The sequence below is a fragment of the Cyanistes caeruleus genome, chromosome 20 (genome assembly GCF_971803275.1).
Source record: "Cyanistes caeruleus chromosome 20, bCyaCae1.hap1.1, whole genome shotgun sequence".
NCBI classification, from domain to species: Eukaryota; Metazoa; Chordata; class Aves; order Passeriformes; family Paridae; genus Cyanistes; species Cyanistes caeruleus.
Window position 1 is genome coordinate 2576333 of NC_141720.1, and position 24800 is coordinate 2601132.

The 24800-nt window shown below is 43.3% G+C and overlaps 1 protein-coding gene across 2 annotated transcripts in view; it reads left to right on the forward strand.

The window, feature by feature from the left end:
* PAPPA (pappalysin 1) overlaps positions 1 to 24800 on the forward strand; it is a 174743-nt gene that overhangs the window by 19541 nt on the left and 130402 nt on the right. For both annotated transcript variants that reach the window (XM_086857797.1, XM_023938086.2), the window contains exon 2: positions 6441 to 7509. In XM_086857797.1, the coding sequence (XP_086713923.1) occupies positions 6441 to 7509 (1069 nt within the window). The remainder of the gene's footprint in view (positions 1 to 6440; positions 7510 to 24800) is intronic.

Genomic DNA, 24800 nt, shown 5'->3' on the forward strand with positions numbered 1-24800 from the left:
AGGTATTACAGTATCCTTTACCCTTGTCTGGAACATTCCTGTGATCCCAGAATTCATAGCAGGGACTGAAGTTTGACCCTTGCAAAACATGTGAATTTTTCTGTCCATCTAAAAGGATGCCTAAAGCTGGTTATTAGATCATAAACAGTTTATTCACTAAGCACCAGTCTCCACTGGTCCTGCAGCTTTGTTGTGAAATGCTTAAGGAGATCCAGATAAGGAGCAAACCTTCCCACTAACCTTTGTTTACGCTGAGTCTGTAGATGAAGGAGCCCTTGGAAAAGCCATACCCAGCCCTGGGCTGGCCCTGTTATAACACTTGAAGGACTCAGCTCCTTCTCTGCCCTGTGGTTACAGTGCTGTGTGTTCACTCACACCTCAAAACCCTCACAATCTGTAATTTCTCACTAAGCCCAGCCTACCAGATGTATTTGCAGTAAGCTCTTCTATACTGTTAGCGGGTGTATTCCCACAATAGGCTCACTGGAGTGGCACTAATATGATTGTCCATGCCAGTGGCTGCTCTCTTGCAGCCCACATGATTTTGTTATCAACAGGGAAGGATTTATGTAATGTTCATAACTAACCAGCCACTACAAATTCATGTCTTGCTGTGGTAGTTGTTCTCACCTCCCTGTTTTCAGACTTCAAGGTATCTCATTGAGCAAATGAGTGACTGGGAATTTGAGAAACAGTACACAATGTATGCTTAATTTGATGCTAAATTACACTGATATAAAGATTGTGATTTTAAAGAGCCTTGGGCTAAATTCTCAATGTTAATTAGGCATGGCTGTATTAGTCTCTGTATTTCTACATGATGAAGTTCTTGTCTTTCATGGCAGAACAAAAAGAACTCTGTCCTTCTCTCTCAGGTCTGAATCCTCTGGCGTAGCTTGTAAAGGATAAAATCTGGTGTGAATTCAGCTAGATTGATAGCAGCAGCAAACATCCCCTTTTTGCTCTTTAAGTAGTACATTACCACCTGAGCAAGCCTCAGGTGGTTTTCTTGAACCACTCCTTGTCTCAGGGGGTGACCTCAGGAGGCCTCTTAGCTGTGTTGGAAATGGTATAGACAGAGATGTTGCCTTAAGTACTCTGGATTTTGAATTATTTAACTCTTGTGGAAGGAAGTGGGGCTGGGGGAAGCACAGCAAAGGAAAGGAGAGATTATTTCTTCCCTTTGTAAAACTATATTGGGTTCAACGTCATACCATGAAATATCCAGTGCAGAACTCAAGAACTGCTCCAGTGGATCTTCACTGACTTATCCAATTGCATGGAACATGGGGATACTTAACCCAAATCTGTCGGTTTTAATTATTTTCCTCTGGACAGATAAAAGCTTTCTATAGGTTCCTGTAGAATATTTGCTCTTTCAAGCGTTCTTCTGCGCTTTGATACTAAACGATTAAAGCATGCTAAAGAAAAAAACAGCCCCAACCTTTAGCTCCCTGTTCTTGGGCCCCCTGACTGCAGCTTTGATTGTTGACCTAAATTCCCCTTTCATAACTGAGTCCTGTCACCTCTGGTTGGAGTCTCCCAGCAAAACAGGCACGGCCAACTTTCAGAAGTGCAGGGCACTGTTTTCCGTTCTGCCTGGTGTGGCTCTGACAGCTCCACACCTGATGTGTTCAAAGTCAACCTGACCTCCCTCTTCCCCTTCCCCCACCTCACCCTCCTGGAAATGAAACCATAATAAGGGTTTTGGTTTTTTGTTTGTTTTGTTTTTTTACTTTTACTTTTGCCTTCCCCTCTCTCACTCTCCCCCCACTTCCCATTGCTCAGCAAAGCAAGGAAACTTTTCCTGCATGTAGAATGAAATTCACAGTTCATTCTATGGCTGGGTTGGTTGCTGCAAAGATTACTGTTATTCAGTCACAAGAAATGGCACTGAAGTGAGAGAAGGAGGCCCTGGAGGATGTTATTTATAACATTGTAGTGGGTTACAGCAGCTTGTATGGGCTACTCCAGCCTCTCTTCTGTCAAACTCTGCCCACAGAGAGCTGCTTCTGGCTCCAGCAGCCTCCAGCTGTGAGTTCCTGTTCCTCTGCTCCCATCCCAGTTACAGCAATGCCTTCTGTCCTCACCCAGGGCTGTCTCCCACAAGTTCAGCAGCTGATGTTCAGTGCTGTGCTCATGCTGCCAAACCCTGCCTGGTGCACAGAGTCCACATAAGGATGTGACTCCATTTAAGTCCCCAAAAAAGTCCTGAAAACAAAGTGGGTTATAAATGCTGGCATTGGTTAGGGGGGCTCCTGGAAGAGGTCAGATGGACAGTGATGGTGGAGCTGTTGTGGGCCAGTAGCCAAAGAACTGAGATTTTGCTTGCAAAAGAAAAGAGGGAGGCTGACTTTCTCATTTCCATGTTCGGCTTTGAGCCTCTGGAGTTGAATTATCCAGTTTTCCCCACTCTTTTAGTGCCTAGGCATTTACTTTTCCTGTAAGGGACAAACATCATAGGACTGGAAGAAGCCTTGTGGGCCACTGAAGTTTGTCTCTGGCCAGGCATAAAGGAATGTGGCATCTTCCTCTGTTCGTGCACTTCTCCAGAATCCTCTGAGAGGTGACTCACTCCTTTGTGGGGAAGGGAGGCTTCCAGTGCCTCTTGCTGGAAAGCTGAACTAGCACCTCTTCTTTTTTTTTTCTTTTTTTTTTTTTCATCAAATATAAAATTCCATTTCAATCCCTTGAGCTTCAGGAACAAGAGCTTTAGAAGGAAAAAATCATTTAGACTAAAGAGTAAGAAGAGCTGTCAGTGTTCCCCTCAGCTGGAGCTCCATCCCTTTCTAGCAACTCAGGGCAAGCAGAAGTGAAGAAAACTGTTTGCTGCTGTATGAAACTTGTACATATTTTTTTAATCTAATTGCTGTGGGGAAAACAAACATCAGTTTTATTTCACACCATTTCTTGGCTCAGAAACTTCAGGCACATTCGCCAAATTGTGGTTTTTCAGTCATTGGCTGTGTCTCATTTACCATGAGGCCTCTTCGGTTGGTAAAGAGATATTAAGTAGCTAAAAATGTCCTTTACCACATTATTGTAAAGAATTCTTAGTGTAAATGAGAATTGAAACTCTGTACATTTTTCATGTAAATCTTGTTTGTGGTCACAGCTGACTTGAAATTTGGAGTGTCAACCATTATGTGGGGTGATTTTGCTCAAAACCAGCCTTGTTTGGGGTAAAAGAGGCCTCTTCTTGTTTAAAATGTTCTTAATTATGCCTGAGAAATAACTCACGGCTATGGAACCTTTTACTAAATTGAAATAAATTGTGAAAACATCAAATTATTCAGTTTTCAGAAGTTTCTGGCAATTATTTCACATGTCCCTCTTCCAATGGCTTTGTCCTTATTAGTTGTCATAGAAGAAGTAATAAATTCTTTTATTATGACATCCAGTGTCCCAGCTGAAATTGGTTTCATTGTGCTGGGGACAAAACGGAAAAGTGACACTCCCTTAGCCGGAGGATCCTCAGTCCAAAGCCAAAAGCAAAGTGAAGGATTGGGAAAATAGGTGAAGCGTTCAAGCAAAAGAGGGTCATAAGGAACTGGTACAACTTGCAAGGGAGTTGGGTTTCTTATCCCAGCACAAGGGAGTGTTGGTTTCTTGTCCCTTTTTTACATTTTTTTTCCTTTCTCTTAAGAATAAAACAACCCTTGCTGCTGAAAGGCTTGTGCTCAATCCATCTTTTCATCAAGAGCTGGATGTCTGCAATAGTAAAAGTTTGAGAAAAGAACACTGTACATGGCATAAGGATTCAGCAATGACCTTTGCCCTAAACTAGAAAATGCAAGGAACTGGAATAGTAGAGTGTTTTAGTTCAGCAGCTTTCATACTGGTGTGCTCAGTGGAGTCACTATTGTCACTGGATTTTTTTCTTTTCCTATCCTCCTTTGGCTCCCTGTAAATCTTGAATTGATGGCAGCTGTTTGAGCCCAACTCAAGACACATTGCATCACATCAGGGTTTAAAGACTCAAAGGCAAGGGGGGGTTGCTACTATTCTGTAGTATTCCTCCATCAGCTCCTCGTGCTCAGCCAAGGTCAATCACCAGCATCATGCAGAGATAGGAACATTCTCTTTAAATGCTGCCTGGGAAACTGGATTTCCATCTCACAATAATTTATCTGTTCTTTGGGGGAATATTTCTAGCCCCATTCAGTGCAAAGAGCAAAAATCCTTGACCCATAAGACTGTATGGTGGACTCTCCTAGAACTGGAGACCTGTTCCAGGACTTCCAGCTGTCCATCCAACCGTGGGGGATCTTGGATTCCTGAAGAAACAGGTGGAGCAGGTTATGCATGAGCAACTGCTTTGTGATCCACAGACCTGGAGGCTTTGGTCACTGGATGGCAAAGGAGACTGGAGATGGTGGGGGTTGTGGCAGGGATGAGTTTTCCTTGTCTATATCAGCCAGAACAGCCCAGGGAGTCCCTGGGGTTCCCCTGGCCATGTTGAGGACATGCAGATTCTCAGAGGGATTTGTTGGGACAAACCCATTTCTGCATCACTTTTTCTTCTCTCACTATGCTGGCATTTCCTGGCAGGCAAAAACTCTCTTACAAAATGCCTGATCAGCTCTAATGGTCTTATTACAATAAGCTGAGATTTTTATGACTTACTTGGGAGAGAGACTTGTCTTGCCAGCTGTCTTCTTATTCATTGCAGTATTATCCACCCACTATCGTTGGACAATACCTTCATTTGAGATGCATAAAAATACAGACTTTTATGGGCTCTCATCCATCTGAAAATGAATGCTTTGTAAAAGTATTTATTTCATAAAGAAGAACTTAAAAACTCTTCAAAAACAGGCTCCAGAAGGTTATTGGTAGCTTTGGCTCTGGTATCACAAGTTCCTCAAGTAAATATCCATCCCAGCAAACGTCACCTTTTTTTTTAGCACATTTGTTTTTTTCCTTGCCTGGTTCTCCTCCTCTCCTTTCTCGTGATCAGAAGTAGCAGTATAAACTAGAAGCTGGTCTTGAAAAGGTTTTGAACTGAGTGCACCATACAGATGAATAAACACATTACCTTCCGAACCCTGGGATCTCTCTTCCAAAGGAAACAGGAAAAGGGGGAGCTCAGAATCCCTAGCAAAATATCAGCATGCAGAAAAAAGGCCCGTTTAAATGTTTTTAACTTTCCCATCAGAAGAGTTTTTTTTACAGGGGGAGGAGGTGGAGAGGGACAGGGTGTGAGGAGAAGGGGGGAAGGTGGGTGCTGGGAGAGGGGAGGAAAAATACAGTGAATGCTCCTGTAACCTTTGCTCTGTTGATACTAGACAAGACTGCACTGTTAATGAGTGATTGTTAACAGATGGCTCTTGAGCAACTTAGTCAGAAGCAGAAGATGTTATTTGGTTGTAGTGAGGGGAGGGTGAGGGTGCAGGGGTGAGGTAAGGGGATATTTAGTCTTTTCACGAGGAGTGAACTGTCAGAGATTTATGATTTTCCTTTAGGCTTTTGGAAGCGGAGGCTCTGGGGAAGGATTGTTTTCTATGTGCTGATAGTAGAAAGGCCATTTGGTGCTGAAAGCTCCAATGATTTTGTTTTTGGTGAGAGATGTCCCTGCTGCCGTTGGCCTTTGAGAACTGAAGGATAGAAATGTCTGTCTTTAACTCGCCAAGCCTTGTGTCCCAAACTGGGGAGGAGTGGGCTCTGTCCACTGCCTGGAGCTCTCTGAGGCTGGGTGAGAGCTCCAAGTATGAATCTACACTTTGGGAGAGAACTCTTTCCATGGGGGACCGAGTTGTTAGGAAGTGTGCCTGTGAGGGAGCAGGAATCTTTCGGAGTGTCTGCCTTTCTGTGGATGTCCAGCTGTGCATATTTCTTGCCCTTTCCCAGTGTGTATGCCATGTGCTTACTGGTTTCTATCGGATATGACTTTGAAGGCAGCCCAAACATGTTCCTTTCCCTCTCTGCAGGATCTGTGTGCTTGAACTTATCAAGATGACTGCAGCTTCTCAGTGTTTCTCAAGTGTGCAGAATTTAGATTTGCTATCTATTTCCCTTCTGGGAACTAGATACAGGGTTCAGGGGTGTGAGGGATGAGTGACATCAACAGGGATTGGTTCTAAAGAGTGTTTTTGTTTTCAACCATTGATGAATAGCTTGGGGGAAGGGAAGATGCACAAATGCACAGTCCAACGTTTTGCTGATAGGAATTTGGAGAAAAGTTTTGGGTTTTGGTCAGGAAAAGGGAATCCCATTTGTACATGCCACTGGCAAATCTTTACCTTTAATAGGAAGTCTTGACATGACCTCCCACAACGGTGCACTAGATGATTTAAAGTCTTCCTTGTGCACTAACTATCTAACAGATGTAGGTGAGTGTGTGTATATACATTTAGAGAGATATATTTACACAATTTAAAGACTAACGCCTTCATTCTGTCATCCTTATTTATTCATATTTCTCTTTTGGGGGCACATAGGACTGTATGACAAATGTTCTTACACCTCCCGTGACCGAGGCTGGGTCCTGGGGATTAACACCGTCAGTGACCAGGGGAACAGAGACCCCCGCTATTTCTTCTCGCTGAAGACAGACCGTGCTCGCAAAGTCACCACCATTGCAGCACATCGCAGCTACCTCCCCAACCAGTGGGTGCACCTGGCTGCCACCTATGATGGGCGCCTGATGAGACTCTACGTCAACGGTGCCCAGGTGGCCACAAGCGGAGAGCAAGTGGGCAGCATCTTCAGTCTGCTGACCTTGAAGTGCAAGGTGCTCATGCTGGGAGGAAATGCCCTGAACCAGAACTATCGGGGTTACGTGGAGCACTTCAGCCTCTGGAGGACAGCCCGGTCTCAAAAGGAGATCTTGTTGGACATGGAGCAGGCGAGTCACAGGCAAGACACGTCCCTACCTCAGCTCGTTCTTCAAGACAGTTTACTGAATGTGAAAAGCACCTGGTCTCCCATGAAGGATGGCAGCAGCCCTCAGACCAAGTTCAGCTACCACCACGGCTATTTGCTGGACACCAGCCTGGACCCTCCTCTCTGCGGGCAGACGGTGTGCGACAACACGGACGTCATCGCCAGCTACAACAAACTGCCCCGGTTCCGCCGCAACAAAACCGTGCGCTACCGTGTGGTGAATCTGTACGACGACAAACATCAGAACCCCACCGTCAGCCAGCAGCAGATCGAGTTCCAGCATCAGCACCTCAACGAGGCTTTCAGCCGCTACAACATCACCTGGGAGCTGGAGGTGCTGGAGGTGAGGAACTCTTCTCTTCGCCACCGGCTCATCCTGGCCAACTGCGACATCAGCAAGATTGGGGATGAGAACTGTGACCCCGAGTGTAACCACACGCTGACGGGGTACGACGGCGGGGACTGCCGGCACGTCCGCCACACGCTCTTCAACAAGAAGAAGCAGAACGGGGTGTGTGACATGGATTGTAATTACGAGAGGTACAACTTCGATGGGGGGGAGTGCTGCAACCCAGAGATAACAGAAGTCACCAAGACCTGCTTTGACCCATATTCTCCTTACAGGTAGGCAATTTCTTTTTATGATCATATTGATGAATATCTGTCCAGGTATCGATCAAACTGCTGGCTGTTGAACCCTTTTATTGTTGCTATTATGGACTTCGGAGTTTAATGATTTCATTTTTTTTTTTTCCCCTCAGTATTTGGCTCACACTGCAGTTCTCCAATCTCAGTAATGCTCTCAGCAATGTCCTACCCCTGAATTGGTATTCTCCTGACAGGCTAAGGAAAATCTGTGCTAAAGATTGGAGAAGCCAATTTTGGGAGACCCATTAGTTGTTGGCTTTGTGCAGCATATTGTAACAATGCACAGTTTATTTTAACTCCAGACTCTGAGGAGTGGGGATTGGATGTCACAGAAAGCTCTTGTGTATTTGGAGAGGGAAAAGGCCCTCAGGCATGAAACAGAACATGAATACTCTTAGGTAGAGTTTAATTCTGTAGCACTTCTTTGAAGGTAGGTAGGTAATTCCATACTCTTACTGTCGTGTACAGCTCTCTGTGGGCCCTGCTGTGGGGGAACAGCTGAGTCTGGGGGCTGTGAGGAAGGAGGTGGGTACCAGGTTCCTGTTGCACACTCTGTGTGGGTAATCATACTCTTCTGTGTCCCTTTCTACATATAAATGAGAGCAGGGGTAATGCCACTTCATTGCAGGGCAGCTTTCTGTGGGTGGATGTGAGCTCATAAAATCCTCATCTCCTCAGCTCAGGTGTCCTTGGGCTGCAGTTTGAGGAGTGGCATCCTTGAATAACTCGCTTCAGATGGGTAACACATACCCACAACTACCCCAAATTCAGACAAGTTGGTATCTTTAAGTAATAAACTGCTTCTTGTGAATGAGTTATTATTCAGGATGAGTTATTATTCAGAAAATAATTAAAATTATTCAGAAAATATGAAGGTTGAAGCTGAAACTCTGTCATCTGCATTCCATGTTGCAGCTTTTTAGGGCAATTCATGGAGCCATAGAGGGGAAACTTCTGAATAGTCAGAACACCCAACACTAAAATTCAGGTTAAGAATGAAAGTATGAACTCTTCAGGAGTCCCTTCCATTGCAGCAATTCAGGCTGTATTTATAGCTTCCTTAATAGAGAGAAGTTTTAAACAACATTATAGGCTCTACTGGAGCTTTAAATACACATAATTAAGTTGGAAAGAAAAAGCCAATTTATTTTTTTTTACTCCAGCGAGGTTGTTGTTTAAAAAATCCTTCTAGCTCAGTTTGATTTCAGTTACTTACCAGTGAACAAAGCTCAAATGAGGAAATACTTTAAATATTAATGCTTGAAAACACTGAAAGGAAAAATACCAATTTTTAATACTGTTCAAATAGAGAGGAACTCAACTAAGCAAATACCATCAAAGGCATAATGCAAATTGGATTGTTTTAACACTGTAGTTCTGAGAACTTGAGGTGCTAGTTATAGCAACTAGTAAAATTTTTAGAAAAAATACATTATTTTTAATCTGATAGTACCCTTTTATCACTTGTTCTGTGACCAGCATAATGCCCATATAAAATGAAACAAGAGGAAACCTTGTAAATTATAGTTCACAGATTTAAGGCCGTGTCATGATGTTGTTCTGAGGCACAGAAATGTTTTTATTTCAAATGAAGCCTTTTTGCTGCACAGACTGTGCTTGCACAAGCTCAAGCAAGACATTGAGTTGCAAAATTTGAAGTTACTTTAGCACCCTGTAGTTGCTTTTCAGGCACAGTTTTGTGTTCATTTTGGAGACAAACACCTGGCTGAGCTTTTCTGGAGGACTTGCATCTCATGGCCTTGAGCTCACAGATGTTCTACAGGTTCATTTTTACTTGAGAAAAACCTCCTCTTGTCCTGAAAGAGTGAGGAAGGTCTGAAGAGCCTCTTCCACAGCCTAGAGCTTCAGAAAATTCAGAGATACTCCAAAAACCTTTAATTTTTTTTTATTTTTTTTTTTTTGCAACAGAGAGATTTAATTTATTTCTCTTTGCACAGAAATTTTATTGCAGCACTGATCATTTGCAATGAACCACAGAGGGCAGTAGGAGAAATTCCATGTCTCTGGAGCCTTTATTTGGTGGCTGATGTACTTTGGCAGAGCTCAAACTCCCCACTATGATGGGTGTTTGTACTCAGTAAGGCAAAATAGAGCAGTTAGATCTGTGGACTTACCACTGAAGTTTGTAAGCCTGACTTATACTGCTTTGGGTATTTATGTTAACAAATACAGATTTAGGGCAGTGATTTTGGCAGCAAAGCCTTTACTCTTTACAGGGGTGAAGATTCAAACCCTGTGTTTGGCTTTGGTGTTGCTGTCAGCAGCATCCCCTGAGAGGGAGATTTCCGTGTCAGTTGGTGACAAAGTCAAAGTCTGGTTGGCACCATCTGGGCCCATTTTGCATCCCCAGCCCCTCTTGTCATCACTTTCATTGGCCAAGAGTCCTCAGTCCCCTCTAGTGCAGACCTTGCACCAGAGCAGTGAAGACATTGCAGCCATGGAGAACTCACATCTCATTTCACGTGTTTCCACTGCCAAAGTTCAGTCCAACAACAGCAGAAAAAAGGGGGAAGATCCTTTAATCTGGTGAGGAAAGGAAGGGAAGAAAGAAAGATGAAGTAGTACCAATAAAAATTTTCCTGAACTTTATTTATAAAGACTTTTCAGAGTCTTCCTTGGGCTTTGTTCCTTCCACACCCTCAGTGTCAGCAGTTGTAGCCAGCTGTTCACCAAGCAGAGCTTATTAATGAAATACTTCTGTCCTCTGGAACCAACCAAAAAGTGCTAATGCTTGTTTAATGCTGTAATAAACAGGAACCCTCCTCAGTGCCTCTTTATCCCTAAAAGATGATGTAGCTGTTCCCAGCCACTTTCCTTCTTCTGGTTATGATTCCCAGTCCATGAAGCTCCATCCTAAGGCAGAGTTGCTCTGAGCCTTGATACAAAAAACACTGTGGGTGCTTTGTGACTAAGTGATACCCTTGGAACAATTCCGAGACACCTCTGATCTGTGGTACAATTTTCTTGTGGTCCTTTTGGGCACCTTGGACAAAGGTCTCAGGTACTTTGATGGTGTCATTCAGTCACTGTGGTGGTGCAATTGTGGTGACTTCAGAGCTGATCCCAGCAGCACAGCTGGCTGGTTCCTTTTCTGTTTCCTGCCTGTCTTTGTGGAACCTCTCCAAAATTTTAAACTCCAAAAAGCCGATGTTCCGTGCCACAGTGAGGTGGCAGAGGTTTAAGTACATTTAAGTTTGTCAGAGGGACAGCAGTAAGAATGAGGACTCTGCTTTCAGAGCTGCTCAGCAGAAAAGCCGTAAACATTGTGGTACCAACTAGATCATCTCTCCTCTTTTTTAATAGCCTGCAGGGAAAAAACAAAGGACTGGTTATCATTAGCCACACAGCAGGCTTTATCCAAGAATATCTGCCTCACTTCTTTTTATTAATTTCATGAGAGTGGGACAAAATGTATTTTGTCCCAGCAGAAGGTTTACAAATATTGTTCTGCTTTTCTGCAATTCCGGGAAATTAGAACATGCTAAGATCATACAGTTTGGCCCAATACAAAGGGAAGGAGCAAGAATAAACACCCTTGCCAGAAAGACTCATTCTTTGTGTTATTTGGTATATTGCTGGTTACAAAACAGGGAAGACTTTGAGCTCATGACACCTACCATGGCTGCTTTTCAAAGAACTTGAAAGAAGCAGCAAGGGATCATAGGAAATCATGCTCGGTAAATGCCATTTGATGTGGTGAGTTCTTGCACCATCCTATGGTTAACTGAGACGTTCCTTTTATGTAATATTGTGCTTGCACATCAGGCTTCACCACAGGATTTCATGGACAGATAAGGAAGCATTCCCTTCGGTGCCTTCTTAGGAAAACGCTGATGAAATTCCTGAAACAGTAAAAGTACTGGAGTCTCTTCAAACTCCCTCAATCCATATGGCCTACCAAATACTTGCTGGAAATCACCCCAGAATAACTGTTCTGGGGACAGACTTTCTCAACATCCACATGTGTGCCCCAAAGGCTCACAGTCCTTCATTTCTGCCTAAACAAGGGTCAGGATGAGCTATACAAGCTCTGGTCCATTTGCAGCAAACTGGCACCAAACCAAGGAATCATGGAATCACAGAATGATTTGGGTTGGAAAGAACCTTAAAGATCATCCAGTTCCAACCCTCCCTGAGAGCTGGAGCCCAGTGTCCTGCTGATCCCACCCTCTTCTGTGTCCTTTTCTAGCATTGGTATTGGGCAGTTCAGCTCTGTTCATATCGTGTCACACCAGCTCGCTCAGGGTGAAGGGCACTGACACATTCCAGGCATTCGTAAATTAGACTTAAAATACATGCCTGACCCATTTGTAGGGATTTCCATGGTGGTTTTGAGCAGCAGTGGGTGTGACAGAGCTGTGTATGAGCACACTGGGGTAGGGCATGTGGGCCAAAGCAGTAGCATCAGGAGGAGGAGGGGATGGCTAATTCATAGCCCAGGGCAGCCTCAGACAGGTGACAGAGCTGCACTTCAGGGCTCTTCCATGGAGTATCAGATCAACCTCTTTTCCTTCTCTTCTGCTGGAAATCTCTTCACGGGACACACTTGAAAAATATGGTCAGCTTACTCTGGAGGAGGGAGGCACACTGAATGCCCTTTTCCAGGAGCTAGAGTTGTAAGAAACACTCCTTGATTCCCAATAAAACACTAATTTCCACTTAATCCTAAGCACTAAAAAGAACAGAAGAAATTCTTCAAAGCTCTTCAGTTCCGGGAGCTTGAGAACTTAATCCCCTGCCTCGAAGAGACCATTGTGCAGCTCTTGACATCAAGGATTCCTGCATTCACATAGGTATCAGACAGACATATAGCAAATACCTGAGTTTTTGTCTAGGGATTCAGTGTTAAATGCCCAGTTCTTTAATTAGCAGCTCCAGGGCTGTTTAGAGTAACGCTGTCAAGGACGGAGCTGCTGTATCTTGGTAGTTGTCACCCAAAAGCCAAGTCCCAACAGGAAATCCTCTGTTCTCTCTGTTTATTCTGTCCTCTGTTCCAGATGTCAGGGATGTTAATCAGCTGGGAGGAGTTGCATCTGTTCCCATGCTAGCAACTGACATTTATAAGTCTGGTATTGAATTCTGATACAGACAGGACTGCAGTGCTAAAGAAACTATTTCTATACCATTGCACACCCTAGAAACAGTAGGAGTTTGCTCGATTTAGCTTGACCCACAGTCAACTTTTCCAACAGCTTTTTTCAAGAAACATTTTTTCCCCAAGACTCATAGAACTCATGGTTTCTTTCATGGATGTTATCCATTAAGGAAAAAGATCACTGTCTGGTCAAACTGCAGGATGCTTGGGATGAAGGGGGCCTATAAAAGCTGTGGAGTAAACTATCAGAGATCATTAAGAATCCTTGTGGGAGACAACAGATTAAAGTATTATTATACCCCCAGTGCTGATGCAAACCCGTTTGTCTCTGAAACCTCATGTGGAAGATTTTCAAGTGCAGAGTCTGCAGATTTGACAGGGGTTGAATTTGCCCCTGGCTGCTGGGCAACACCACATCCTCTAGGATCAGCTGCCCCATGGATGCTTTCCAGCAACACCTTACCAGCCTCTGGTTAAGCAAATGAGGGGGGGCTCATCCCTTCCCACAGTCTGCAGTATGTGAATGAGCTGGTTTATTCCCTTTGCAGATCAATTCAAATTGTATCATCTCTCACACAGACCCACACTTTGGTCATATCCAACAGGCCTCTTCCAGCTGCTGTGGGGCCTTGCATTAATCCCCCTGGTTTTCTCCCATAGCCATTTGTGTACAACCTCTCTTCAGCTCTGCTTGAGGGGTGACCTTTGTGTTTTTAATTAATGGTGGCTGAACCTCCTGTGTAAATTCAGGAGGATGCACCTTTCACACTGAAAAAGATGCACAGTACAGTTCAGTGGCGAGCTGAACCAGGTGCAACACTTCCATTTGCAATTCCCATTTTATCCCTCAGACTTCCTTTCTGATAGGAATTTAAACCCAATTCTTGCAAGCAGTAGCTGCCCCTTGGGGAAATAGAGCAGCCACCTCCACTGTGCCCCATTTACAGCACACACAACCTTGACTTTGCCTTTGGACTTGGGCAGTACCTCAGTTCGGGTTTTTTTTACAGGGGGCTGGGGAAACAGAGTGGATGTCTTGGTTTACCTTAACTGAAGTGAATTCACTGTCCCTCAAACACCTCAAGAGCAGGACAGTGTGGAGCTGTCCCATCACTTTTGTACCTGCCCACTACGAAGACATGCTTAGGCAGAGCAACTGGTGAGGCCAATTTCACACTCTATGTGATGTCTTCTCCATCCAGGTGTAGGTCAAGACACCCACTGGAATCACCATATACTCCCAAAACTTTGTTTGTGGGTGATTTGAGAAGGATGGAGGGGCTTCAGGGAGATGCTGATCATAATTCCTGCAGAGCTCTGAAGAGGTGCAGTGATGCAGAGCCTCAAACAGACCAGCCAGGGCTACTGAGACATGCAGGAACCACTTCAATACTTGCAACGTGTTCGTGAAAGCCGCGCTGTGAAAAAGTGTGATGCTGGTGGCCACAGTCATGTTTCCTCCCTTAGAGCCAGATTCATTGAGAAATAGGATGGATATATCCCCACCCCATAGCACGGCAGAGTGTTTGGATCAGGAATATAAACCACTGCTGTCAGGAGCAATTGTGTGATTGCTCTGTCGCAGCCGCGGCTGGCGCAGAGCTCCAGGAGCCACATACTGTGGAGGAAGATTAGGAGCATGTGCTCTGCTGGGGTCAATGAAATCCTGTCCTCCTCTTTGGTTCGGAGTAGATTTGCAATTTTGAAGTTTCTCAGGGTAACTCAGCTGAGACTACCAAGTTTGCATGTAATTTCAGCACTCCAAATTACCATAAATTTGCAAGAAGTTGTTTTCAGGTTCATTAATAATGGATGGGTGGCTACACCACCAGAGTGCTTGCTCTCAGCTTCCAAAAGGATCAGGGTGAGCTGCACTGAGGAAACTTCTTGGAGTACTTAAATGCTGGGGATATGAAACTCTAATAAACCTCCAAAAAGCCAGGAAATTTGGAGTGAAGGCTGAAACTCCATACCTAGTGCACCCTACTGGGTCTTTGTATTTCAGAACACGTTACGTTTGTTCACTGAAATATATCCAGTATGGAACTCTTTAGGGTGGAGTTTCACCTTTAACTCTAAATTTCCTGGCATGTGTGAGTTTGAAGTACACGCTTAACTTCTCCCCAGTGCTGTTTTTCATTTTTAATTTCCTTTCTCTTTTAAAGGGGGGACCCTGCTTGAAGGACCCCTACTAAAAAGGGACCCCACTGAAGTAAAAATTAGAGGGTTTGGCCTAATTTGATCTTTCTGAAATTCTTCAGGAGAATCAGCTTCAGGAGTTTATTTTTTTTTTTTCTACCATTATTTTAAAGACTCTTGTGGCCAATCCTCCCAAGTGAAAAAGATCAATAAAATCCACACCCTGCAGACCAATTATTTTAGAAGGTACCCAGATGTTTGAGTAGTATATTAGAAACCTTGGAAATTTAGAACATCTCCTGTAAATTGCAGCTAAAGATTGGCCATTGATGGGGTGAGCTTCTTGTTGTGAAATGTACTGTTTCCATTAATTCAGTTGTTGCAGAAGCAGCCCATGCTTGCTGTTGACACATGTTGGGTTACATCAGCGATGGTAAAAGAGTGGAAACAGCAGTGGTTTGGAATGAGAGCAGTGGCAATTACCTGCAATGCTTTTAAAAATAATTTTGGCCCTAGATGTTGAAAAGATGTGTCATCTTTTGTGTGATTTGTGTGAGGGCAGCTTCAGCAGGCTTGAGTTACAAGGCTTTGGAGAATAAAATTCCTTCTGCTGCTTCAAAATGCATCTTTGGAGCAACATTGCCCTTAGATAATACAGAATAAATTTGCTTCTCTTGCTATAACCTTGTTGTGTCAATAAATTGAGGACTTCAGTGAGAAGCTGTGGTATCCAGTTTTCCCAGATCAAGACTCTCTTGGGTTTTCAAATCACTCCCATCAGCTTTGCAAGGAGAATTTATCTTAGAAAGATGTCTACAGGGAAATTGGCAAAGTGCTGAAGTTATATGGCATTGGGCTTGTGAGTTCCTTCAGCCTCAGGCCAAGTGTGCTGGGAGTGTGGAGAGTCCCAGCCTGGATTCCCTTCCCCTTCCCCTTCCCCTTCCCCTTCCCCTTCCCCTTCCCCTTCCCCTTCCCCTTCCCCTTCCCCTTCCCCTTCCCCTTCCCCTTCCCCTTCCCCTTCCCCTTCCCCTTCCCCTTCCCCTTTCCCTTCCCCTGGCTGTAGCATTGTACATTTTGCATGGGCAACCCTGAAATTCAGAAGTTCTTGAAGATTTTCAAGAACTTTAGTTCATGCAAATGAAAATTCAAGTTGAAATCTGGGGACAAGTCCTGCCTCAAGGAGTCAGGTCCTTTGTCACCCACCAGCAGCTTCACGCTGGGACTGGTACCCTGCAGCACCAGAGAGGAGGAGCAATTCCCTGTATCCTTTGCTGAGCTGAGTATTTCTCATTCCAACACATAAAAACACTTTGTCACTTCAGCAGGAGATGATATTCCTCTCCTTTCACCCTCTCCAGTATGGCCCCATCAACATCCTTGTGTTGTGTTTCCAGCCTCGACTTTGTAATACAGATCACAGCTGGTTGGTTTGAATTTCCCCTGAGTTACCCAGGATGCTGCTGAAAGCACAGGAAGAACAGAAATGCTTTAATCAGTTAAATCAATCAAACAAAAAAAAAACAAAAAAAAAGGTAGACTAGACCTTAAAATTTACCCTGCAACCTTTGCTACTTGCTGCGATGACGTCTTTGTCCTATTTCTTTAAGTGCAGGATTTTATTGGGACTTGGCAGAAGGGTGAAGTGAGGAAGACACGGGAGGGGGTTTGCTGAGTTAAAAAAGGAAAAATAAAATGTCAGTGAGAAAATGGAAATACCCTGATGTTCTCCAGCTTAGTGCTGGAGCCAGTCTCTCTCTCTCTTGCAGGGAAGGGGCTCCTTTTCCATTAGCTTTCCATGGCCATATTTAATCGGTTTGCTCTGACACAGAGCCAAGAAAGGGCTTTGCTGTGTGGTGCTGGGTCCTGAGTGTGCTCAGGCATCCACAGCTGCTCCCTAGCAAGGGCTGCCTTTTGACTACTGAGGTATTTTTTTTTATAGCCACAGAGGGCAACTATTAATAGATGAGATTTACCAAAACACAGAGCTACGCAGCGTGGTGTGGAGGGGAAGAGGGAAACCTGTGGGATTTATGTCAGGAAAATTCCATGTTGAAATTATGCTAGAAGACGCTGTTAAAATGAATATGCCAAGAAGGGGATTTAAGCTGTAACTTTGGGCCATGCCAGCATTTCTCCTCCTTTAAGGATGTGCCACATCACATGAAACATGTTGCTGAATTATTTCTTCAGCATTAAACAGCACAAAGTGTACGGAGGATGAAGATAAGACACATAGACATGAAATATCAGCTTTTCTGAGATGTGATTAAATTCCAAAAGGAAGCAGAGGCATTCCTGACCCTGGAGACTTTTCATTTTGATCAGACATGGGATTAGGGGTAAAATGTGAAGAATTCCACATTGTGTGGATGGAAGGAGCTGATCAGGAGTTTGCCTCTCTGTTTATTGATTCATTTCTAATTTCCATGATGCAATGTAATGAGAGTGGTGGCCCTGTCAAACTCACAAATTATATTTTTGTATCAAAGACGACAGGTTTGGGAGCATTGAGCAGAAAGGAGCGAGACAATTAAAGCTGCTTTTGAAGCCAGAACTCAGACATTGATTAAATATCATAAAATCCAGATGATATCAATTAATAGACCCATCACTGTAATCATCTGCACATTTTTTGTGCACCTTCCAAAGGCACAATGGGGAGTTATATTCCCAGGCCAGGAAAATATCCACTGACTATCGGGAGAGTGTGGGTATCAAAATCCCCTTTACACTTTGAAAAGCTTTGCTTTAAGTTGCTTTGTGTATCCTTAATTACTTAATTTGATTTTTTTTAATTGAAAAAGAGACAGGGAGAGATTAACTAGTGACAAATCTCAAGTAAATAAAGAGTGCCACACTCATTTAGAGAATGTGGGTAGACACCAGAAAAGCCAGAGCTTAGTTTGGTTCACGTGAGTCTGAGAGAGAATGGAAATATTTCCAAACTATCTGAACTGCTTAGGTTTGCACAACTGGCTGAGAACAATTACAAAACAACATTTTTCTGTGATCTCCTGTTTTCCATGAGCTTGATGATGCTCTATTCCTGCCCTCAATCCCTGAAAATGGATCTGGAGACAAACACAGGCATGCCTGAGGAATAGTCATAATTGCATAAACTTATATTATTCAAAACACCTGAATATGTTTGGGCTTGGCATTTCTGGTTAAGGGGTTTTATTTTGCCTTCATGCTGATTCCTCCCAAAATGTGAGGTGTCACTGTACTGAGAGCTGAGGATGAGCATTGACTATTTGTAGTTGTTTCTCAGTTCCTTAGGGAACGGTTCCTGCCATCTGTTCACTGCAGGTATAGACATGATTGAGAGAATTAAATCTTAAAGTCTTCATAATTGCTGGGAAAAGGTAGATCCTTGCACTAGGATTTAAAGCACCAGGTTTAGAGCCCAAAAACAGGAATCTAAATTCATTCACAGTTCGCATCAGGCTTCCCCATCATGCTGTGTTCCTTAACAATCATTCAACATTTCCTATTTTTAAGTACATAATGTTGTTCCAAATGGATGTTCTGCTTTCTGCCTGGACTAAGCTGCGTATCCCAAGCTCTTTGAAGTCCACAGAAAGATTGAACTCCCAAAGACCTTGGTCTTTGGCTTCAATCTCCCCATCCAGAGCACAAGTGAGGCTGGGAGCCTTCCTGAGAAGAAGGGCGATAGCTCAGGGGAAAGCTCCTGCAGAGCAGAGCTGCACTGGAGTAAGCAGGAGAAATGTTCTGGGTAAGGATTGATGGCAACAGTTCACAGCATTATAAAAATCGCTTCCCTTTTGCCTCCAGCATTTTTTACCACGACTGTGTCAGTGCCAAAACCCAGAGCACACTCACTAATTCCTCCAGAATTGATCGGTCATGATAAACTTCCAAACAGAGTAAAATGCTTCCGTCAGACACATCAGAGTGTTTCTCCCAGTTTGCCTGGAGAAATCTGTTTGATTTCCCTCCCTGCATCCAATTTGATCCAGAAAAGGGCTGCAAGTTCCTGGCTCCCTCCTCATCCACTCAGAATTCTTTTGACAGATTTACTTTTGGGTATAGATTTATCCTCGTGTTTGTGCTGTAAAATGTCCTATTTATAAAGGGTGATTAGTCACTGGAATGAGCTGCCTGGGGAGGTGGTGGAGTCACTGTGCCTGGAGGTGTTTAAAGAAAGTCTGAAGGTGGAATTCAGGGCCATGGTGTAGTTGACAAGGTGGTGTTCGATCATAGTTTGGACTTAAAGATCTCAGAGGTCTTTTCCAACTTAATTGGCTCTGTGATTATGTCTTAATTCAGGCTCAAAACTATTCTCATCTTGATCTGACACAAAGTTCTTTTTATATCCTCCTGGGAACAATACCTGGAGAATTTCCAGTTTTGATCTATAAAACCATCATGAGATAGTCCAATAGTCCTTGCAAGGGCCTTTCTCTTCCCCCACAGCTGAATAAGGCAGGATGTCATGTTCTGCAAAGCACTCGAGCTGGCATAGGGCTTTATAAGCTTTTGGGGCAAAAATGACAACCTGCATTTTTCAATGGACTCTTTAGAGAGTTGTTTTTGTAGCCATCGAGATTTTAAGTGCTGTAGAAGTGGTTAGTGACACACCACCAATAAATTACGGAGCAAAAGCTGATGTGTGGCAGAGATGAGAAAATATGGTGACAGAGAATGCAAATTTATGGAAAGAAATTAAGAAATTAAACTGTGTGGCCTGTCCATAGCAATTGTGCTCAGGGCAAAAGCTGGTCAAGAAATTTGCCATAAAGGAAAATGAGAGTTTTCCCCATCTTGTGCTATCATTTGACAATGGAGAACAGATCTTTGTATTCTCACAGCCCTCTGTGAGAGGTCTGGGTTTGATTCACGTGGATCCACGGGCTTGTGGTGCCAAAACAGGCAATTTCTGCACTCGTGTCTGAAGGCCAAATATATGGGTATGATTTCCTATAGTTTACAGTTACATGCTGGATCAGAGCTGTGTGTTTCATAAGCTGCCAGTCCAATTTAGCAGGGTCTTGGGAAATGTGTCCCCCAGGGAACGCTTACAATCAGCCTTGTGTTTTGGGCTGATAGTGCCTGGTTTCTGGTACACACGTTAGCAGAGCCATATGTGAGGAAATCCAAACATCCTTCCATCCCACTCCTAACCTGGGCACTGGCTGAGGCTGCTGCCCACTGCTGATTTTCTGCTGGCTACATCCTCTAGTTCAGGAACTGGCCACTCTGGGAAGCACAAATGTCCAACAGGAGCTGAAGGTCCTGCACAGGTTTAAAAGCCAGAAATTCTTAAAGTTCTTGAGTGTTTAGAAAAGGCACATTTGCATCTTTCCTCCTGCATCTTGTCTCAGGCTCAGCAGAGAGAAATGGGGGGCAGGAATTCGATGTCAAGGAGTTCATTATGCTTGTGGTGTCTGTTACAGACACTGTTGGCATGTTTTGCTTCCCAGCAGTCTCCTTGACAAAGGTATGATCTACTACATCTCTCTCCTGCTCTTTTATTCATTTTCTTTCTGTTTTCCTAGACAGCAAGAGTATAATTTTTTTTTTAAAAAAAAATAAATAGTTGGCTTTAGGAAATACGCTGTCCACAATATTTTCTTTTTGAAACTCTGAACTATTTTCACTGCAGGTGTGTTGTTGTTTCTGCCAGATCACCTGGCAATTGACTGTGGGTTCTGGGAACTTCAAAGCTAAATGTTCTCATGTAAAATTTCTGTTTCAGCGACTGACATTTTCTATTTCCTTGTAATCTCATCATGGCTGGAAAAGAACAAGAGTAACCAGCTTTTGTAAAGCTCATAATATTTAGTAGCCCTTTGCATCTGACTATTCAATTATTTCTTTTCCTTAAAAAGTGTGTTCAAGGCTTCCCAGCCAAAGATAAAGATTTATTGTTATGATCCATCAATAGTCCTGAAAAAACTCCCTAGAAACCAAATAGAGAGAAATATCATTCCTTTGTTGTGACAGAGAGAAAAAAAATCTCCTGAACCTTAAAAATGTGAGGCTTCTGTTGCCAGGACACTTGGTTTCCTTGAACTGAAGTCTCCATCGCCAGACCATGTTCCTTGTGATCTCACTTGGGTGTCTCCTACACTTTTCTGCATAAGATGAAACAAGAGGAAATTTCAACCACTCTCATTTGAATCAGATTTTCATTTCTTTCTCAGAGAAGAGAAAGATTTGGATTATCCTAATCATTGATGATCTTTCTGCTGCAGCAGGACCTGCTTCATGCACAACCCTGCCAGGAGGTTAAGGAGGGAGATTTGGAAGCCCATGAGTTGTATAAATGAAAACAAAAAAGAAGCGGCATCTCCAAAGCAAAAGGGATGTTTTGCAAGCTGCATATTTGGAGTGGTTATTTTGGCCCATCAACTCCAGAAAGATCTGCAATAAACATGCTAGGTCCTTTGTGATTTTATGTGATTTTATTTTATTTTTTTTGTTGATGTCGGCCTGATTCCAAGTGGCTCTTCATTCCAATCTCAATGTATATCTCCCTTTGTGGCATGGGGTTTATGTGCAGGGAGGATTAGTGTCAAAAAGTGGGATGAAAGGAGCGAAGAATTTGATCTTGTTCTTTTTTCACCCTGCACTTTTTGCTGTGTGGTGATTAGGGAAGATGCTGAAGGAGCAGCCCCTTAAAGTGCCAGCAGCACTGGCAGGGACAGTGCCACACGTCCCCTTCTGCAGGAGCAGTAATTGCACTCCACGGCCACGGTGCTCCTAAAAATCCCAAACATTCCCACATATGTGACCCACGGAGCCCACCCTGGATCCTGACCCATCCCACCCACAAAAGGTTGGGTGCAGGGAGCAGGAGCCCAGGACAGGGCTGTGTCCATGGGGTAATTCCATGTTTTCCTGGACTCTGCAGGGAACACAAAGCGTCTCCTGCTGTTCCAGAAGTGCCAAACCAAAGTCACTCCAATTGTGGCTCCCGTGGGTCCCACCAGCAAGGCAGATGTTTGCAAATGTCATCTCAAGCCTGACCCAGGATGGAGATGAGGAAGACAGGCTGGAGTTGAGTGTTAGTATTAAAAATTTTTAGAAAATTTCAATATAGAAGTTGCTCTGAGTTAGTCTCATAGTTAAAGAAAATTCTGTCTTAAAGTCACAAGTTTCCTCTAGATCTCTAATTTACAGGGGCTCTACCTAACTCTTGCCCCTGTTCAACAGAGTTATGACACGCTGCCTTCCTGATCTCTGGTGTTTTCATAAAAAAATCAGGTTGATTGAAACAAAACTGTCCTAGTGAGCTGCTCTGCAGTGCTGTTTGTCTTTATCTGTTGGTTGATCTTGAAAGCTTTGGAGAGGAAAGGAAAAGAGAGGTGGTGGGTGCCAAATATTAGAACAGTGGCTGTTCCCTCAATGAAAGCGGAGCCTGGTTCTATAAGAATTTCTGTTTATGAAGTTAATGTGCTGCCTTGTCTTCAGGAATGGTGGAATTGAGGGATTTGGGAAGGACTGGTTTATTGTAGGTTTATTGTAGGGAGCACTGATGTTCATCTGTAGAGCAGCAGACCTTCAGGACTATTTTTTGGAGATTGTAAAATACAAGCCAAAGATTGTAAAATATGAGTGAAGGCTCATAAAATATGATTAGTGGCCACCAGCAGAAAACTTTAAGGATCTGCAACACAGGATACCACTTATTTAAAAGAAAGATGATCCATATTATCAGAGAATGCAGGCTCAAGGGATAGAGGAGCTAATCCTTGCTGTCAGTTTTCCCATTCAGAAGACAAGGAAAAATATTCTGTTCGCTTATTTCATGACTTCTTCACTCATGGTAAAATTTCTTGAGGGGAGGCCCAGCACAAGGGGTTTTGTCCTGCTTCAGCATCACTTCAGCGGGTGGATGGGGTTTAGAGCAGTGCAGGGCTGGTGTCAGGGCTTTGACCAGAATGGAATTTCTCTCTCCATGTTGAGGAAGCTTTCTGAGGCCCAGAGGGGAAGCAGAGTGCAAGTGCCAAGCAGCACAACTGAGAGTTAAAATAGCCTGAAATTTATCCACCTTCCTCCATGGGTTTAAATTCTCCTGTGTACGTGAATGAGGTTGGCTGCAGCCAAAAGAGGTTTTCATGAAGTGGCAGAGGAAATGTGTTTGAACAGAACAGGTTCCTGAAAATATCCTTACTCCACTTCTCTCTTTATGGTTTGACTTCTCTCCTTGTTACAATGGAAAAACATCAGGGTAACCAGGGCAGAGGGAATATCAGATGGAGATGAGGGATAGATAAGAGGCAAATTACAGTACATTTCTCATGGGTCATTTGGCTCTAGTTTTAAAAAGAAAAGAAAAAAAAAGTCCCAAAGTAGTAAAAGAAAGAAAAAGAGACAATCAAAACAAATAAACCTGCCAGTGTTGCTGATTTCAAAGGCCTGTGAAATGTGCATATATGCTTCATAATGCTTTGCTGTTTTAAATGAAATGTTCCATCCTTTAATCCTACTCACTGTCTCAGAAGTTAATTGTACAGTAAGATCACAATTCTGTCTGCCAAGGCTTTCCCTTTGTTTTCTTGTTTTCTTTTCTCCCTGCAAGTTGGCCAGCCAGCATATCTTTTCCTAGTTCTGTGCAGTTGGTTATTTTCTGTAGTATATTATGGAGTTTATGGAGTTCTTTGTAGCTTAATAATTTGTTATGGTCATGCAAAGAAATGGGGCTTTTCAGTTCTTGCTGCTCCAGGGAACTCAGAAGTTCTCCATTCTTGGACATGGACCCTGCATGAGCAGAAGGCTCAGTGATCAGATATTTATGGTCTGTAGGACTACAACTCTTTCTAAACCTATGCAAAGGTTATTTAAAGGTGGAGTGGAAGAACTGGGTAGTAAAGCCTGGAAGGATAAAGAGAGAGAAGGAACAAATAATGCTGTACATGAACAGCCATCCCAAATTTTTTGCCTGGAGCTCAGACAGAACATGTTTGACGTTTGAAAATTTTTGCATCATCTTCTTCCCCGAGCCTCTGCTCTTTCTTATCCTGGCCAGAACCAGCAACAAAAGTGCTGGGGGGGAAAAAAAGAGAAAGAAAAGAAAAAAAAAAGAATCTGTTTTCACTGTATTTCTGAATCTGAGCCCAGGTTTGTGAAGGATTTGGCAAGGATTTACAAACCTTTGAGAGAATCTGTGTGGAGATCTGAGGAAAGCCGGCTCCCCCCTTTAAAAAGCAAGTTGCTTTGGCCAGAAATTTGGCAAAAATTGGTCATTTCAACTGACGTTTCCTTTTAGATTTTGGATTTGAACCTGAAAATGCACTTTGAGAATCAAATTTTGCTCTAACTCTAGATTTACACTGGAGCAAGTACATCACAGTGCTGATATTTGTGTGCAGCCCAGTGAGAGCAGAGGCTGGCTCAGAGTGCAGGCTCACATGAACAATCCAAGAGAGGACCCAGCACAAAGTCTGGAGTAGCCCAGGCATCAAATTTATTCCAACCTGTTGCTGTGATTCAGGCTGTTAAGTAGATCCTGCATTAACAACCTCCAGGAGTTAAATGATTGCATGAAATAAAGCTGTATCATTTATTGAAAGTCTTTTATGAGGTCGGAGAGGGCTGAGCAGGGATGCTCCCTTAGTGTTCTAAGATGATAATAGTGATTTTAGAACTTAACATCAAATAATTTCCTTTATGTACCAGGAGGTTTTTTTTTCCTCTCAGTCCTATAGATTTATTGTTACAGTAGAAATTTGTGTATTTCTAGGAAGGTCCTGCTGGAAAACCTGGGTTTCAAAGCAAATGGAATGAAATTGATGACCAGACAATTCTAAAAATTCTCTACCTTTATGCAAGGAGGTGCTCTCAGTCTCTGTTGCAGAATAAAGAAAACCCAAACCCAAAGGATTCCCATATTTTGTACAGTAAAGCTCTTATTTTCCTTCTATATTTTTTTTCCATATTTGTTTAATTGTGTGAGTAAAGCCTGACTCACTATCCTAGTGGTAGAATTAATCCAGTTTGGAAAAGGGAAACCTGGGATCAATGAACACTCAGAGTTTTAGAGCCA